Source organism: Pomacea canaliculata, linkage group LG5 (genome assembly GCF_003073045.1).
Source record: "Pomacea canaliculata isolate SZHN2017 linkage group LG5, ASM307304v1, whole genome shotgun sequence".
NCBI lineage: Eukaryota > Metazoa > Mollusca > Gastropoda > Architaenioglossa > Ampullariidae > Pomacea > Pomacea canaliculata.
This window is the reverse complement of record NC_037594.1, coordinates 22,462,592-22,477,870: the sequence shown is the minus strand read 5'-3', so window position 1 is coordinate 22,477,870 and position 15,279 is coordinate 22,462,592. Positions and strand designations below refer to the sequence as shown.

General features: G+C 37.0%; 1 protein-coding gene and 1 long non-coding RNA gene across 2 annotated transcripts; one reads left to right on the top strand and one right to left on the bottom strand.

Moving 5' to 3' along the window:
• Nucleotides 1–74: 74 nt before the first annotated feature.
• LOC112563695 (26S proteasome regulatory subunit 8) lies at nucleotides 75–13,002 on the bottom strand. The gene is made up of 13 exons (XM_025237943.1): nucleotides 12,943–13,002; nucleotides 12,335–12,409; nucleotides 12,055–12,124; nucleotides 11,662–11,759; nucleotides 5,149–5,274; nucleotides 4,607–4,768; nucleotides 3,933–4,096; nucleotides 3,718–3,794; nucleotides 2,811–2,887; nucleotides 2,348–2,446; nucleotides 1,403–1,513; nucleotides 1,055–1,141; nucleotides 75–635 (listed from the first exon to the last, which is right to left on the bottom strand). Exons 1-13 carry the CDS (start codon nucleotides 12,988–12,990, stop codon nucleotides 582–584), a joined length of 1,248 nt encoding a protein of 415 aa, XP_025093728.1. The 5' UTR covers nucleotides 12,991–13,002; the 3' UTR covers nucleotides 75–581.
• Nucleotides 13,003–13,137: 135 nt separating this feature from the next.
• On the top strand, nucleotides 13,138–14,390 carry LOC112563698. Its single transcript, XR_003099098.1, has 2 exons — nucleotides 13,138–13,435; nucleotides 13,815–14,390. It is a non-coding gene; the product is annotated as an uncharacterized LOC112563698 (long non-coding RNA).
• Nucleotides 14,391–15,279: the final 889 nt, after the last annotated feature.

The following is a 15,279-nucleotide window of genomic DNA, read 5'->3' as shown; positions in this document are numbered from 1 at the left end:
GCTGCAAATTTTTTTAAAAATAAAGAGTGTAATAAAAAAATGCATGGGTACACTTGAATATGCAAACAAATTTATATCATTACAAAGATAAGTTTATTTTCAAACATCAAAGTCGTGTGAATAGCTTTTTATATCCTGGACAACTTCTCTTACTTTCATCACATATAGTAAGACAAAAGGTTTTACTGTTGGTCGGTTCCTACAGAATAGCAAAATGCAAATCCAGAAACAATCTTTTCAATGGTAGCAGGTTGTGTATCCTTTTCCACCTTTTATAGTTGAGGCTGATGATCGTTATCCATCCAGAAATTCCAACCTTTTGTAGTTTTACAACAGATAGTGTTGGAAATAAATGACTAATAAATAAAAATTTAGGACAAATTGTGATGTGAAACCTTAACTTTTGATGAAAACATCCACAAAATCTTTTGTCCAAATAGCCTGATCAATGTTACTGGATAAGGTTTAGCTGTACTGTACAAAAAAAGCACAGAATTTTAATATTCTACCACCATTCTACTACTAATGAGAAATGACGGGCCAGAATGATTTCATACACAGATGACCATCCTTTGGAAAGGCTATTTCCACTGCTTCTTGATTGAAATGTTTTTATCTGAATCCTTTTGCATGACCTGAAATTGACATGGAAAACAAATCCCATTTTACTTCATCAGGTAAAGTGAAAGTCAAGGTTCAATATGGTTAACTGTGGGTGATTTAATATATCTAGGGAATGACATAAAAGGCAAAGCCAAACCCTCCGCTACTGCCTTGATCAAATCGGTCAACCCCTACCTGGGTGGGCAGAAAAGTTTTCACCAGCCCACCAGACTGGTACACTAACAAGATTGCAGACAGCCTTCAACTGCTGTGTCTATTACTTTTAAAAAATAATCACCCAAACCATTTCATTTTCTAATTGTGTGGGATGTTTGGCTTAAAAAAAACCCCAAACCAAACAGATACTGCTGATGACTGGAAAATGCAAAGGAGGCTGCAAAGTCTCAAAAAATAAAGCATAGCTAATGGTAACACAAGTGTTTTCCCTCACCTTTGCCACTGCCAGCTCAAAATCTTCCTGAGTTACATGGACACGGCGCTCACGCAGTGCATACATACCTGCCTCAGTGCAAACACCCTAAGAAGATTGACAGAAAAAAAAATCATACCAACAACACTTCTTTATGACCTGTTTTCTTGGTTGTATTTATACTTATATATCTTTGGTATTTATACTGTTACACAGTTCTTGAGGTCAATGAAACAAAATACACCAGTCTTAAATCATTTCCAGCGGCACATTTTTTCTGTTAAACACTAACATAGAAACTGTATTGCTGTATACATTTTTAGCACAAATGTCTTCAATGAAAATAAGAAAAAGAACTTAAGAATATACCTTTACTTCTGCCCCGGATGCCCCAGGCATCATCTCTGCAATTTTGCGAAGATTGATCCCACGAGTAAGGTTCATCTTACGTGAGTGAATCTTCAGGATGTCTAAACGAGCCTGTCATAAAAACGTGTAGCATAAACAAAGGCATCCACAAAACTGATCAGCAGTCAAACAGCAATTTGCCAGTTTATCTGTATATTGCAAAAAAATTGTCTTCACCATTCTGTGCCTGCAGATAAAAGTGATCAGATATTTATCTAACCCAGAAAAGTCACAAACAAGAAAATTCCTAATCCAACTGCAACAAGGAACATCAAAATGCAACAAACAAAATCCTTTTCATATACCTGATTACAAAAAACAATACAGTCTCACTAACACTTGATGATAAATTGAAACAATTTTTTTTTTTGTAAAATGAGAGACCTACTGGTAGCAACTGCAAAGCACTTTAACCACAAGATGTGATAACTTTATGTCTTTGGTCAAACAAATCCAAGAATTATTAACACGAAACACTGTAATTCCTTTCAGTTCTCTGTAGAACTTGACAACACTAAGCCATAAATTTTATTTTATTTTAGGGAATGGACAGCCTAGTGGTCTGAGCAATGGTGTTCAAACCCAAAGGTGCACACACTCAGCTAGACCAATACTTGTGATGCAGCATACATGACCCAGCTGTGTGGTAGGTAGCTGAGGAAAGTTAGACAGCAAGAACACATAAGCTAAGCGAGGGTTCTAACACCCCACTCCCTTACAACCCTAAGTCATAGGACTACCTTTACTTTCATCTTACTAAGCACAACCAATTTTCATAAAGAATATCTTCTAAATTTTGGACTTCCATAACTCCACTAACTTTCAGAAAAAACTACTCACATGAGTTTGATGCACAGTCTGAAAGCATTTAATTATGCATGGGTAAACAAAAAAGTTAGCACTTACTTCCTCATTTGGTGGTGGAAACTCTATTTTGCGGTCAATACGCCCTGGTCGCAGCAATGCAGAGTCAAGTATGTCAATTCTGTTGGTAGCCATGATTACCTGATAAAAATGAATCAGAAATATAGAAACTAAATTCCAAAATCAGGGTCTAGTTCCATGTTGTATCCAGATAAGCAATGTTTATGTTTTCAAAAATCAAAAATGTCTTCCTATGTAAGTGATTGAATCATTGCTAAAAGAAAGTCATCACCAGCAACAAATTCTTCAAATGCACTGTCAATCTATAATCCATCACATCAATACTAAGTAAATTATAATACTAACAAAACTACTAATACAAATAACAAAACTAATACAAATGAAAATGTCAAATTATCTACTGTTGCTTAATGCCCAATAGTATTTCTAGTGGCCTTTATGATTTCATGCACTCAAACCAACATCTGCCCACCCATATACATACCTTGATATTCTGCTTAGGTTCAAACCCATCTAGCTGGTTCAGCAATTCCAACATTGTTCTCTGAACTTCACTGTCTCCTGTAACATAAGCATCAATAGGAAAATAAATGCTTCCTTTTTTCCCTCATGCCGAACGACTTCTTCACTCATCTTCTGAGCCCAAGTTTCTGCCAGTCCCACTAAGACAAAGACATAAGACAGAGGTCGTTCTCCTACCAAGCCCCATCAACTTGAAATGTATATCCATCAACCTTCAACACCGATTCTTTTATCACTTTTAAATCAAAACTTAAGATGCATCTTTTCAGAACAACTTCACTGTGACCCTGTCCTGACCATGAGTGTGCATAATGTGTGTCTGTAATTTGTGTATGAGTGTATGTTGCAGAAGTGAGTGTGTCTGTTATATGTGAATATGGGTGCATGGTTGTTGATTTGTATAAAGCACTGTGAGCAAATCTTTGTAAAGGCGCCATATAAATCATCATCATTATTATGCCCCTTTTCCATTCTGGAGCACTGCACAAGCACTTAATAATAATAATAAACATGTGATTTATATGGCACATGATCACACTTATGAAAGAGCATGTTCTCAGGACTTGAGACACGAAGAAGACATATGGACAGCATACGAAGGACAGAAGGATAAACAGCTGCACAGACAAGTAATAAAAGACAAACACAGAAGATGCAAAGAGGAACCAGAGGACAAACAACAATGATCAAGAGTTTCATAAATCTGCAGAGGAAGATGAGCAGGTAGACTAGTCAGTAGACTGACACCCAGTCAACAGGGGGGAGGGGGATTTGAAAAAAAAAAAAGGGTTATAAAATGGACTACAATTATGTGATGTAAGGAGCAATGGTTATCAGGTTATTTCATGCTATTCCACAAAGATATTTACCTCCTGATCCACCCTCAAGTCGTGAAGAACCTATGGAGTCTATTTCATCCATGAATATAATTGATGGTGCGTGCTCTCTGGAGAAAAGGGAAAAAACCCACAATATACACACAATTAGTTTTAAGGCAACACTCTGCAATCATCATAAGAAAAAAATTTAAAATTAACAAGCAGTAACGTTTGCGGAATCCATTAATAGAAAAGCATCAACTGACCTTGCCATGACAAACAGCTCCCGAACCATACGTGATCCTTCTCCAATAAATTTCTGCACCAATTCTGATCCCGAAACTCGAATAAACGTACACTCAGTGTGATGAGCCACAGCTCGAGCCAACAGTGTCTTGCCAGTCCCAGGTGGGCCATACAGCAAAACTCCCTGTTAAAAAAGGAAAGAGTTACAACAAACATAATACATTCTCTAGATGAAACTTTCTGGGGAAAAAATTAACAATATTAAGTCAAGGCACTGATGCAAGATGCCCACCTTTAAAGTTTCTTAATATGTTTAAAATATGCAATGCATGGTTCTTCCTACAGCTAGTGTTGAAACAGGAATTTCAAATCAACTAAATTGTGTTAGAGCAGTCTTTAATTTACTGGATCAGGTCATTTAATGCTGACCACAAATATGTTAATGTGGAGTGGCCACAGGCCACTTGACAGACAGAGATATATGCAGGATCCAGTGTGTCAAGAAAATAGCTCTAAATTAGTCTTTGGTCTTCATTGAATGAATGTAAGAAACCTTAAAAACATGCTGCAATGGAGATAAAATGTCAGTAGAATGAAGGCACCAATTTACCTATAATGAACACATATCCAAATAATTAAAAAACCCATGACGGACCTGCATAAGAATTAATAAAATCTTAAACAAATCTCTCACCTTTGGTTGTGCGATGCCCAAAGCATCAAAGAGTTCTGGGTGTTTCACTGGCAGCTCAATGACTTCCTTGATCTCTTTGATCTGTTTATCAAGACCTCCAACCATTTCATAGGTAGAGTCTGGAACTTTCTCGACCATCATCAAACTTACCAGAGGATCAACCTGAAATAATTCACCTCATCACCAAATCTGACAGAAACATTTCCACGCCTGTATTACCTTCTAACAACAACTGTTCACAGCATGAAAGATATAGATTTAATTTTTTCATGAAAAATGTCAGCTCACAATACTTTTAAATAAAAGCTTAAGCCTTTTTTCCATACCTAAAGATTGCATAAATTATTGTGATAAACTACTGATGACATGTCTAAAAGAAATGATAACAAATTATAATTAAAATTTTAGAATATTATAAAGCACCCACTATTGCAACAATTCATGGTGCACACATATAAACCTTATGCACACACACATATCTACACAATCAGCAAAGGTTATCATGACAGAAGTTACCACGAATAACATGAATATGGTTTTACCTTATTGGGAAGAATCTTGTGCAGAACGTAACTGTCATTGCGAAGAGCTACACGACAGTTAGGAGTGACTAGGGTAATATCTATGTTTTTGTCAATATCCACGACAAATTTCCCTTCTGGGTGTACCTGAATGAAAGTAAGAGGAATTAAGATAAATTATGCAACAGCTTCAAAACATGCTCTCAATAACTACTGGAGTGACTATCTGGGTGCCTTCTCTAAATTATTGGGTAATGCTTAGTGCAAAGCGCTATTTCCTCAAATCTGGTTGAAAATTCTCTTCTGTTCTTGACATATACATCCTCAAACACACCCATGCACACTGAAAAAGGTCAACAGCACAGCATGGTCAAGTTTATGCTAAGAAGGCCTCTCAGGGTTCCCAGGGATCAGGGATGGTGCCAAAAAAGGACCTTAAAAGGACCTTAAAAGGACCTTTCATGCATTCGAAAGGACCTAAGTGACAGTCATCAATGCTTAAGTTTTTCTCGTGTGGTCGGAAAGATGTATTATTTATGAATCTGTGGTCTTCTCTATGTTCTCAAATACATGTATTTCTAGTAATAAATAATCAAAGAGTTAATTTTGATGCCTGTCTGCCATATTTTAGATTAGATAACTTAAAAAGTGTCCTTAGCGCGCTGATAACATACACCGTTAATGTTCCAAGTTTTCTAGAAATCTAAGTAATAATAATTGCAAAACCTGAAAGCCATTCTTTGGTGTAATACAAAAGTCAGTTCACGTGTCTCTCTCTCGCACACACACTCTAATGGGAAGAGAGAGATAGAAATAGAGCTATGCACAGTAGTACTAGAAGATCAAAGTTCAAGAAAGAGTAAGTTTCTAAAGAACTTTTGAAAAAAGAGTGTTTTTTGCGAATACGGAAGGGCAACTAGTGTTGTACAGATGTGTAGACCAAACATTTTCTTGTGACTACAAGGAATGCCAAGGATTGGAGGATCAGATGAGGAATGAAAAGAGTGTGATCCTAATGCTAAACCAAAGATGGAATGAGTCGAAACTGTCAAGCATTACAGCCCATTTATTTTAACCTTGAGATATTATTTAAGCATTCTTATTACACATACATGTAACACATGCAAAACATATACATAAACAGCATGATATACTAATACACATAAGATTAAGATTACAAAATGACAAAGCAATCCATCTACTATAAGCAAAAGTTTCATTGATGAAATTCAATTCTTTGTCACCCCTACAGCTTTACCAATACTAAACAATACAATTTCTTTACACAACCTAATTTCCTCTAAATAGTTCTGGTTTTTTAACATGTTCCATAGCATACATGTACAGAATTGTGCAGGCTTATTTAAACTGAAATAAACATTAATTCTGAATGTCACAATTCAACACCTTTTAATTTCTTCCTGTAATCTATCAATGTCTGACTGAATCTTTGTTATCTCCTTCTTCTTGTCTTTGGCTAACAAACGCATGTTGTTAGATCTTTCAATAAGTGAAAAACTTTTTTGCTCTTCAGCCTGGAAACTATGTCTGTCAGCCAGTTCCAGCAGGTGTCGTTCTTCGCACTGGTGGTCTTTAGCCTTTTTGTGAGTATTACCAGCTCATCTCCTAATCTCTTTCTGTGGACCTGCTTTTCTTCTGTTTCCTTCTGCTGCTTCTGCTCAGAGAGGTAACGTTCATACCTGCCATAGGCACTAGAAGCGGATATCATCAGTGTTTGGAGATCTCAACATTTTCCACCCCTCCCACACTGTGAATATGATCAAGAATTACTCTGCGTGCTTTTAGTGCAGTCTGACTAAGATTGTCAGCTACTGTTTCTTTGTTGAATGAAATCCTCTTTCCACACTGTAGCTTGACCATGAGAGAGTAGGAGTAACTGTCTGACAACAGACCACAACACCTGAAACTCTGCTTTTCCAGCAAGGGCATCATAAAACCAACTATCCAGTCTTTGTGTCATAGGGTCAAAAGCTTACTACCACACTCACCTGCAGAACTGTCAAGAAAATTACGGAACTCTGACAATACCTTGTCACAAGTCACATCATCAAACCTTTTCACACCTTGGCAATACAAACAAAACCTTTTTCATTTTTTGTATTGATTTGTCTTTTTCCCCCATGGTCTTTGGGTTTAAGAAAGTTATGTTTCCTCACTAGGGTGTACTTCAGTGGAGATTTATCCTGCAATTTTAGAACAACTGCTTTCAAAAAAATCTCTGCATTCAGCTCTGAAGGCCATGAGAGTTCCATCGTTTACTGATGACTGTTTCTTAGCTACAGCCAGTAGTCTATCAACCCTGAAGCCAAGTTCGATCATGCTCAGATTGACATGGTTAGAACTGTTGCATATATCAACCTGCACAAGTTGGAGGGCAGTTTCACATTTATTAAGTACATTTGACTTGATAAATTTGTGCATCAGATTTTTCATAATGTCATGTAAGTCTAAACAAAGGAAAGGAAGAAGAGGCTGATCAGCTTGGTATTTTCTCAAAAAAAGGTTCAAGTATACTGGCAATTAAACTAAAGAAAGCCAGACGACATGAAAGCAAAGGGGTAGATAAGACTCCAGCTTTTACAATATCAAAAGATTTGTTCTTTGGCAATGTTATTTTTTTCTCCATTGCTATCTATCTATCTATTCCTCTTCGTGCATCAGGTTGCACATAAGGCCTCAACCAGAGTCCGCCACCGATGTCGATCGGCTGAAACCCGCTCTAGGTGACCCCATGTCCAGCCCTTTCCCTTCATCTCCTTTCCACTGTTCTTCTCCAAGTTTCCTTTGGGCGGCCTCGTTTTCTTCGGCCGTCTGGAGTCCATCGTAGGGCGACTCTGGAAAGGTCTGCTGTCTGCTGGCGGAGCACATGTCCAATCCATCGCCAACGCCTTCGTTGAACCTGCGTGGTGATGGACTCGGTTTCAGTTCTTCGGTGGAGTTCTTCGTTGGTGATGGTGTTTGGCCAAAGATGTTAAGTATGCGCCTGAGGCATCTGTTGGAAGACGTCAAGCTTGTTACTGATGGTTTTGGTCATCTTCCAAGATTCTGATCCGTAAAGGAGGGTGCTGATCACATTTGACTTGAAGATTCTCAGCTTGATCTTCTGGCTGATGTTTTTTTGCCTTCCATGTGCTCCTGAGTGAGGCGAAGGCCTGGCTGGCTTTCGCCAGTCGGGCTCGAATCTCCACCTCCGCATCCCCGGTTTGACATTTTGGACCCAAGATAGGTGAAACTGTCAACTTCCTCAATCTCTTCTCCATTTAGTTTGATGCTGTCTTGGACTCTGGCGTTTCACTTCTCATACTTTTTGTTTTCTTTGTGCTGACCTTCAAGCCAAGGTTTCCAGCTGTTTCTGAGAAGGCCTTTGTTTTTTCCTGCATGTCTTTGGTGGCGGTGTGACAGCAGGCAATGTCATCAGCAAAGTCTAAGTCTTCCAGCGCTGTTGTTTGCTGTCATAGTCATGGTCCATCTGATCCCTCTCCTCTCACTGTCGGTGGAAGTCTTCATGATCCAGTCCATGGCCAGGATGAAGAGGAACGGCGACAGAATGCAGCCCTGCTTCACCCCGGTACTGACGTTGAAGGGGTCTGTGAGCTCCGTGTCACAGACAACCTGGGATTTGAAATCGCTGTACAGCATTGCAATGACCTGAACAAGTTTTGCAGGGACTCCATAATGCCTCAGGATCTTCCATAAGGATTCGCGGTGGATGCTGTCAAAAGCCTTCTCCAGGTCGATGAAATTGATGTACAGCGGTGTGTTCCATTCGTTGCTCTGCTCCAGAATCTGTCGCAGAATGAAGATGTGTTCAGAGCAGGATCGCCCAGGGCGAAATCCTGCTTGCTGTGGTCGGAGGTCTTTCTCAAGAGTTGCCGTCAGTCTTGACAAAGAAAGCCAGACGACATGAAAGCAAAGGGGTAGATAAGACTCCAGCTTTTACAATATCAAAAGATTTGTTCTTTGGCAATGTTATTTTTTTCTCCATTGCAGCTTTGGACAAATTTTTCCAAGTATGGAAGCATAACAATTGCTTTTCAGCAACAGAATTGTTTTCAAGCCATCGGTGAGCACAGAACTTGGCTGGAAAAGATGTGGAACCAGTTACTTTTATATAATCTTCTCTTCTGGCTGGGCTGTCTCTGAACAAGATATAAGCAGATGTAAGAAATGACTCAAGCTCCCATTGAGAAGCCTCGCACCCACGCCTAAATGCATTGTGCATAACATGGAGTCCACAGCTGCCCACATTTAACAAACCAACATTGTGATTGGTAATCATGTCGTTATTAATTTTTCTCAGAAGGTTTAGGTTTACAGAAGGTCCATCCATAGAAATTTGAAGTAAATTAGCTTGCTTGAAGTTTGATTCGCTAATTACTTACTGAACTTTTGTTGAAGGTCTATGGCCGCGGAATGACCCAAAAATTCCGAGGTCAGGTAATGAGTCCTTACAGCATTGTCACTCCAGTAACGAACATGGAAATCCAGCTGTTTAGTTTGAGTCTTATGGTTAGAAGATTCATCAAACAAAAGAAGATACTCAGGCGACGAATTTACACAGTCCAGAAGCAATTTCGAAAAGTGAGGAGCAAGCCCAAATGAAGTTAGATAACTGGCTTTTGTTTGACCGCACTTAAATTCTGCAGCTACTTGGCTGTCTGGGAACATAAGTCGAAACAGTTCAGCAGACTTTTCAGCAGATTGAAACTGTAGTGTGATTCCACAATCTTGAGAGTCCACCAGGATCTCTGCCTTCAATCGTTCATTGCTCATCACGAAAGCCTATTCAAAGAAAACATTTAAGTTACCATTATGTCTGTAAACATTATGTTCTGTCTGAATAAAAGACAGGTTTCAAAAAGCAATAATTAATGACATGATAATATAAATAATACTAAACTAAGTTAAAGTATAAAGATGGCAGCATAGTTGAAAATGAAAGTTATTTTCAGCTAACTGATTTAGCTTTAATGTTAAATTGTTTGATTTTAAAAATCCAAAAATAATGTATTTGCTGGTAAAATAGGATAATAAGCATACATTATTAATTATACTTTCTTTTTAATCTTTCCTGATCAGATGCCAAAAATTCAGATCAATTTTCTGCAGCAAAGCTGTAGTAAGATTCGTGATTGTATAAAATCTATTTGTAGTTCGAATCATGAGAAAATGAAAATCTAACTTTTTAATTTAATAATTCTTTGCTATTTACTGATCTTTAAGCTATTGGCTTCACCGTAATTAGACGATAGGCTTAATAAAGAGTGGAAAAAAAACGCAAAATGTTTATGCACGCTTTAATTTATGTGTTTTTCTAAGTACCCACATCGTTAAACTAAATGAATCGCTAAAGATAAATAATTGTCAATTACTGGACACACTTGCAGAGCTGGTCGGTGCCGTCTGATTTTGAGCGGGCTGTGGATGTTCTCGATGACGAAAGTAATCAGTTACACAAAAGCGCGCATCTTCAGAAATACTTTTATTTGCCTTTGGTGTCTTTCGGTAACCATGTGCTGTTTCAGAACACTTTCGCCCATTGATGAAAGATTCAGAGATATTTTGCAGGCAGCAATCGTGCCAAATGTTTATTGCTCGAGTCTTTTATTAACCAATCTTTATACTTGTCTTCCTTTAGCCACTTCTCCTGAAAAGAGCACTTCCCCGGCATCTTTCAAATTGTTAAGCAGACAAAGAAATGTGGTCGACACGACGAGAGTGAACTCGCGAAAGGCCGAACGGACGTTCCCCGCGAGCGAGACTGGGTAGTCATTGATTAAAATAGAATGCAGCGAAAATCGTCGGTATTTTTGCGCCAAAGTCTACTCGGAATAAATTTGTTGTAATATTTTTATCGATAAAAGGACTTAAAAGGGTAAGAGAAAATGTAAGGACCTGTGTGAGAATTTGAAAGGACCGCATGGCAAATAAAAGGACTTAAAAGGCCTTTTGGCGAAAATTCAATATAAAAGGACTTAAAAGGACCTTGCAAGGACCTGGGAACCCTGCGCTCTGCTGATGAGAAAACTGTAAATATGTTAACTAGGCACATTGTGCACTCACAGTTTTGACCTCCTTTTGTAAATGACATTTGTAAGCATATAAGTTAAAACTGGAAGAGGGTTTTTTACCATGTATTGAGGAAATAGAACCTTACTCTGAGCTTTACCCAATCTATTATATAAAAAAAAAAACCATTTAGCACATTCTTACGTCCTTAAAAAATTTATTTATCTGTAATATTGTCTACAAAGTAATTAGTCAGATTGCAAAAACAAGTACACAAAGAGCAAATATTATTTTGCTGAAAGTCTACTCTTTCATAGAGGTTATACAATCACATGCAAAGTAATAACTATTCAAAGTTCACGCATCTTTAAGTTGCAAAGATTTATGTAATGCATCACACGAAAGTTAATTTATAAACTACACCCACAGGAAAATAAGAAAAGAAAGGAAATAACCACCAGCATGTAACCTCTCCCACCCCAAATTTGTTATGAGACTTCACACCTTTACAAGAACTTTCTTTTTGTCCATGGGCTTGACCACCTCACCAACATATGAACCTTGTTCCTGTAGAAGCTGCAGCTCTTCACGTAACATGCGCACTGCAGTCACAATAGAATTAAAATTATTAGACTATGACTTACCTAATACATGTAGAGATACAGGAAAAGAAATACAGAAATCAATTATCTCTTCTCCTTGTCATTAAGGCATTCCAACACACCCCTCCCCCAAATAAAATCTTGCACACTTAAGAAAACTAATCATATTTCAAAGGAATTGTGAAATTAAAAAATATTGGTTTCTATTATATTTCAGGCTATATGTTGGCCAAAGTAAAAACTGCATATTAAATTCCTATTATCACTGATATTTCATTATTTGTTACAGACTTACCTTTGGCATTAAGTTCATTTCGTTGTGCTTCAAGTCTTCTCAAGTTCTGAGTTTTGTCATTAACAACCAGCTAAAATAAATGCAAAAATATCTTCCATCAATTTAACAAAGCAAACTGTACACAAGTTGCATAATGATTAATGTCTACATTTTAATTTAAAAAGATAAGGCACTAGTTTCAAACTGCATTATAAAATTATTTTAATAACTTCATATAAATATGCAAATTCTATCTATCTACAACTACATATAAAAGCATAAGGAACAGTAAATGTATTACCTGTAGTGATTCAATTTTACTGATATAGTACTGCTTGATCCCTTCATGATTCACTCCACCATCAATATCCATTCGCTACAAAATAGAAAACGCTCATCAGAACGCGCGCGCACACACACACTCCATCTTCTTTCCCCGACAAACAAAATTATAATGCCACCATTATCTAATGTCAACTATAAATACTACCATTAAAACCAATGAAAATATCTGACATACTAATGGTATCAGCCAAAAAGTAAAATCCCTGTTTGTTACTTTTAGTCTTGATAGATATCATTCACATCACAAGATTTTGCTTAGTGTCTATTACCTATGGAAGAGATTGTTGTCATTACTTCCATACATAAGTGTCTTTTAAAGAAAAACCCAAAGATAATCATTTATATTATATATATGGAGACACATCTGACATTGTTACATTCACACTGGCAAACCGTGCGATCGTGTAAGTGAAGATTCAAATACAAGAAAAACAAAAACCAAATGATATAATTCCATTTATCCGATCGTTACAATATTTTAAAAAATATTACTGCATGTCGACTGAGAAATCAGTGTGAAGCAACAGATATAACTCAACCCATGACCAAACAAAATTAATGTACCTCTTCCGCCATGTTGGCTACCGATGTTAAAAAGTCGACATGGGACATAACTCTGGTTAACGCGTTCACAGAGTGCACGCCATAATTTCAAGACAATAGATAAAGAAAAGCTTCTACGTTTTACTCTTTAACATCATTTTTAAAAATAATTATTAACTTGAATAAATTACTTAATGTCATGTGCAACGGATATTTCCTTACTATCACCAGAAAGTAATAGTAACTTCAGAACTGTTAACAGTGTGAAGTGCAATAATAATTCAGTAAAGTGCATTACTCACACACCTAAGGAGCATGCTCCTAGCGCCTAACAAGAACGAAACATGAACAACATATGAGGGACAGGAAAACAAACGAATAACATACGAACTATGAAAGAATAACAAACGATACTAAGGATGAATAAAGAATACAGAGAACGCAAAGAGGAACCAAATAACAAGAACTGCAATAGTAACATACGATATAGCAAAAGGAAGACGAGCAGAGAAGGGTGGGTTGGTGGCGAATATGGAAAAGGAGAGAGTTCCATTGTTTCACTGCACAGTAACTAAAAATCCTGTGGCCATATATATGTCGTTGTTCTGGTGACAGAGTAATTATAAGGAGACTATCATCAGACGAGGAGCGGAGTTGTCAGGCTGGTATACGACCATATAGCGACACAAGGAACATGATTTTTTTTTTTTTTTTTTTGGTTTGAAAGTCTGTTCGGCCACAAAGAGATGGGTCTAGATATCAGTTAGGATCTTTTTGTAAGCATGCAATATTTCCAGTAAAAGCACAGTTCTCATGGACATACTGGCCTGTCAGGTTTTCCATGCCCATCTACTTGGTCATAATTCATTTGTACTTTTATACTTATTTTCCAGTAAACATTTCTTCCGAGCACTCCAGTATCCATTAGCAAGATGACACCCCAATAAAAGAACCCTGTGAGGAACATCAAGGAATGTCCCAGGAGACTCCTGTGTGCAGGAAACATATCAGAGGTCCAACAAAGAATCATCAGAGCAGCTTCAGACTTACTTTGAAAGGAGCCTGGCAATTCAAGAGGTGTTAATAGTGGAGTAGAGAAAAAGGATGGAACTTTTGGAAAAATTGGTTGAGACCCTAAGTAAAAGTTTAAGATTTGATGGAGACTTTCCCATGAGCTTAGATCTTCTTCTCTTTTGATTTTAGTACTAAATTAAAACAACAACTTTCACATAAATAGATGTCATTATCTTTCTTTATTGTGACAGTGAAAAACAAAAACTCCTGATTTACACGATAATTGTGTTCACATGTACACACTGATGCATAATTGTTTCTGCCATGGGGCTGGTAAAAAGCAAATGAGAAATAATTACATGATCAACTTTAGTGATGAAATGAGCAATTATAACTGGAAACATGGTGCATCAAAGCTTAACACAAAAACCACAATCTAGACCATTTGAAAGGAACACATACAACAGCACACACCCATCTGTACTTGAGCAGCCAGATTGAGGGTACAATTTGCTACATATACATATAAAACAGCAACAATTTTTCTGCTGCTGTGTCAAATTCAATGTATGCAGACAACATAATCACATTTGTAAAGTCACATCAATTTCTCAATTCAGGTCAAGGAAATATATTTTTAAAATGTACAAATAAACAAATTTTTTTAGAACAGCCTGCTTCAACTTATTTTTACAAGAAGCTGTACAAATCAGCATTAAGGTAAAAAAAAAATCACACGCCTTTGTTCTTTTCACATGAATTATTTTATTCTGCATTTGTCTTGTATGCGCAGATGACATCTCTAATAGCAGCCCCGCACACCGGACACTGGACATGGACGAATTTCTAACCAGTCACAGACAACCTGCATTCACAAAAAAAAAAATATATAAAAATATGCATGAAAAATGTACAAACAAGTTTTCATCTGCAAAATAAATGAAAAAGAATATCTAAGCAGAAAAATAAATAACCAAACAGCTTAAACACAAAAGTTAAATATGAACTAGAGAGAGATAGCATCAGTGCCATCTAGATTTCTGTTTCTTGATTTTAGTGTCATCTATAATTTAGAAAACTATTTACTTATCCTCTCCTGTTCTATGCTACTCTTTCAAATTTCTTATAGTTTTGCACATTATGTTAAAATTTGTAGATATGGATGGAAACAGCACATGGCTTGGTGCCAACAAAAATCTATATATGAAAATGTAGATATACTCGTTGGGACTGATATTTTTCTTTATCTCACTTTGGATTGTGATTTTCACAAAAGGCCTCTAGGAAAGTTTGTTTATCTTATGTGTGTGATCATAATTATTGATACGTTTGGTGTATGCATTA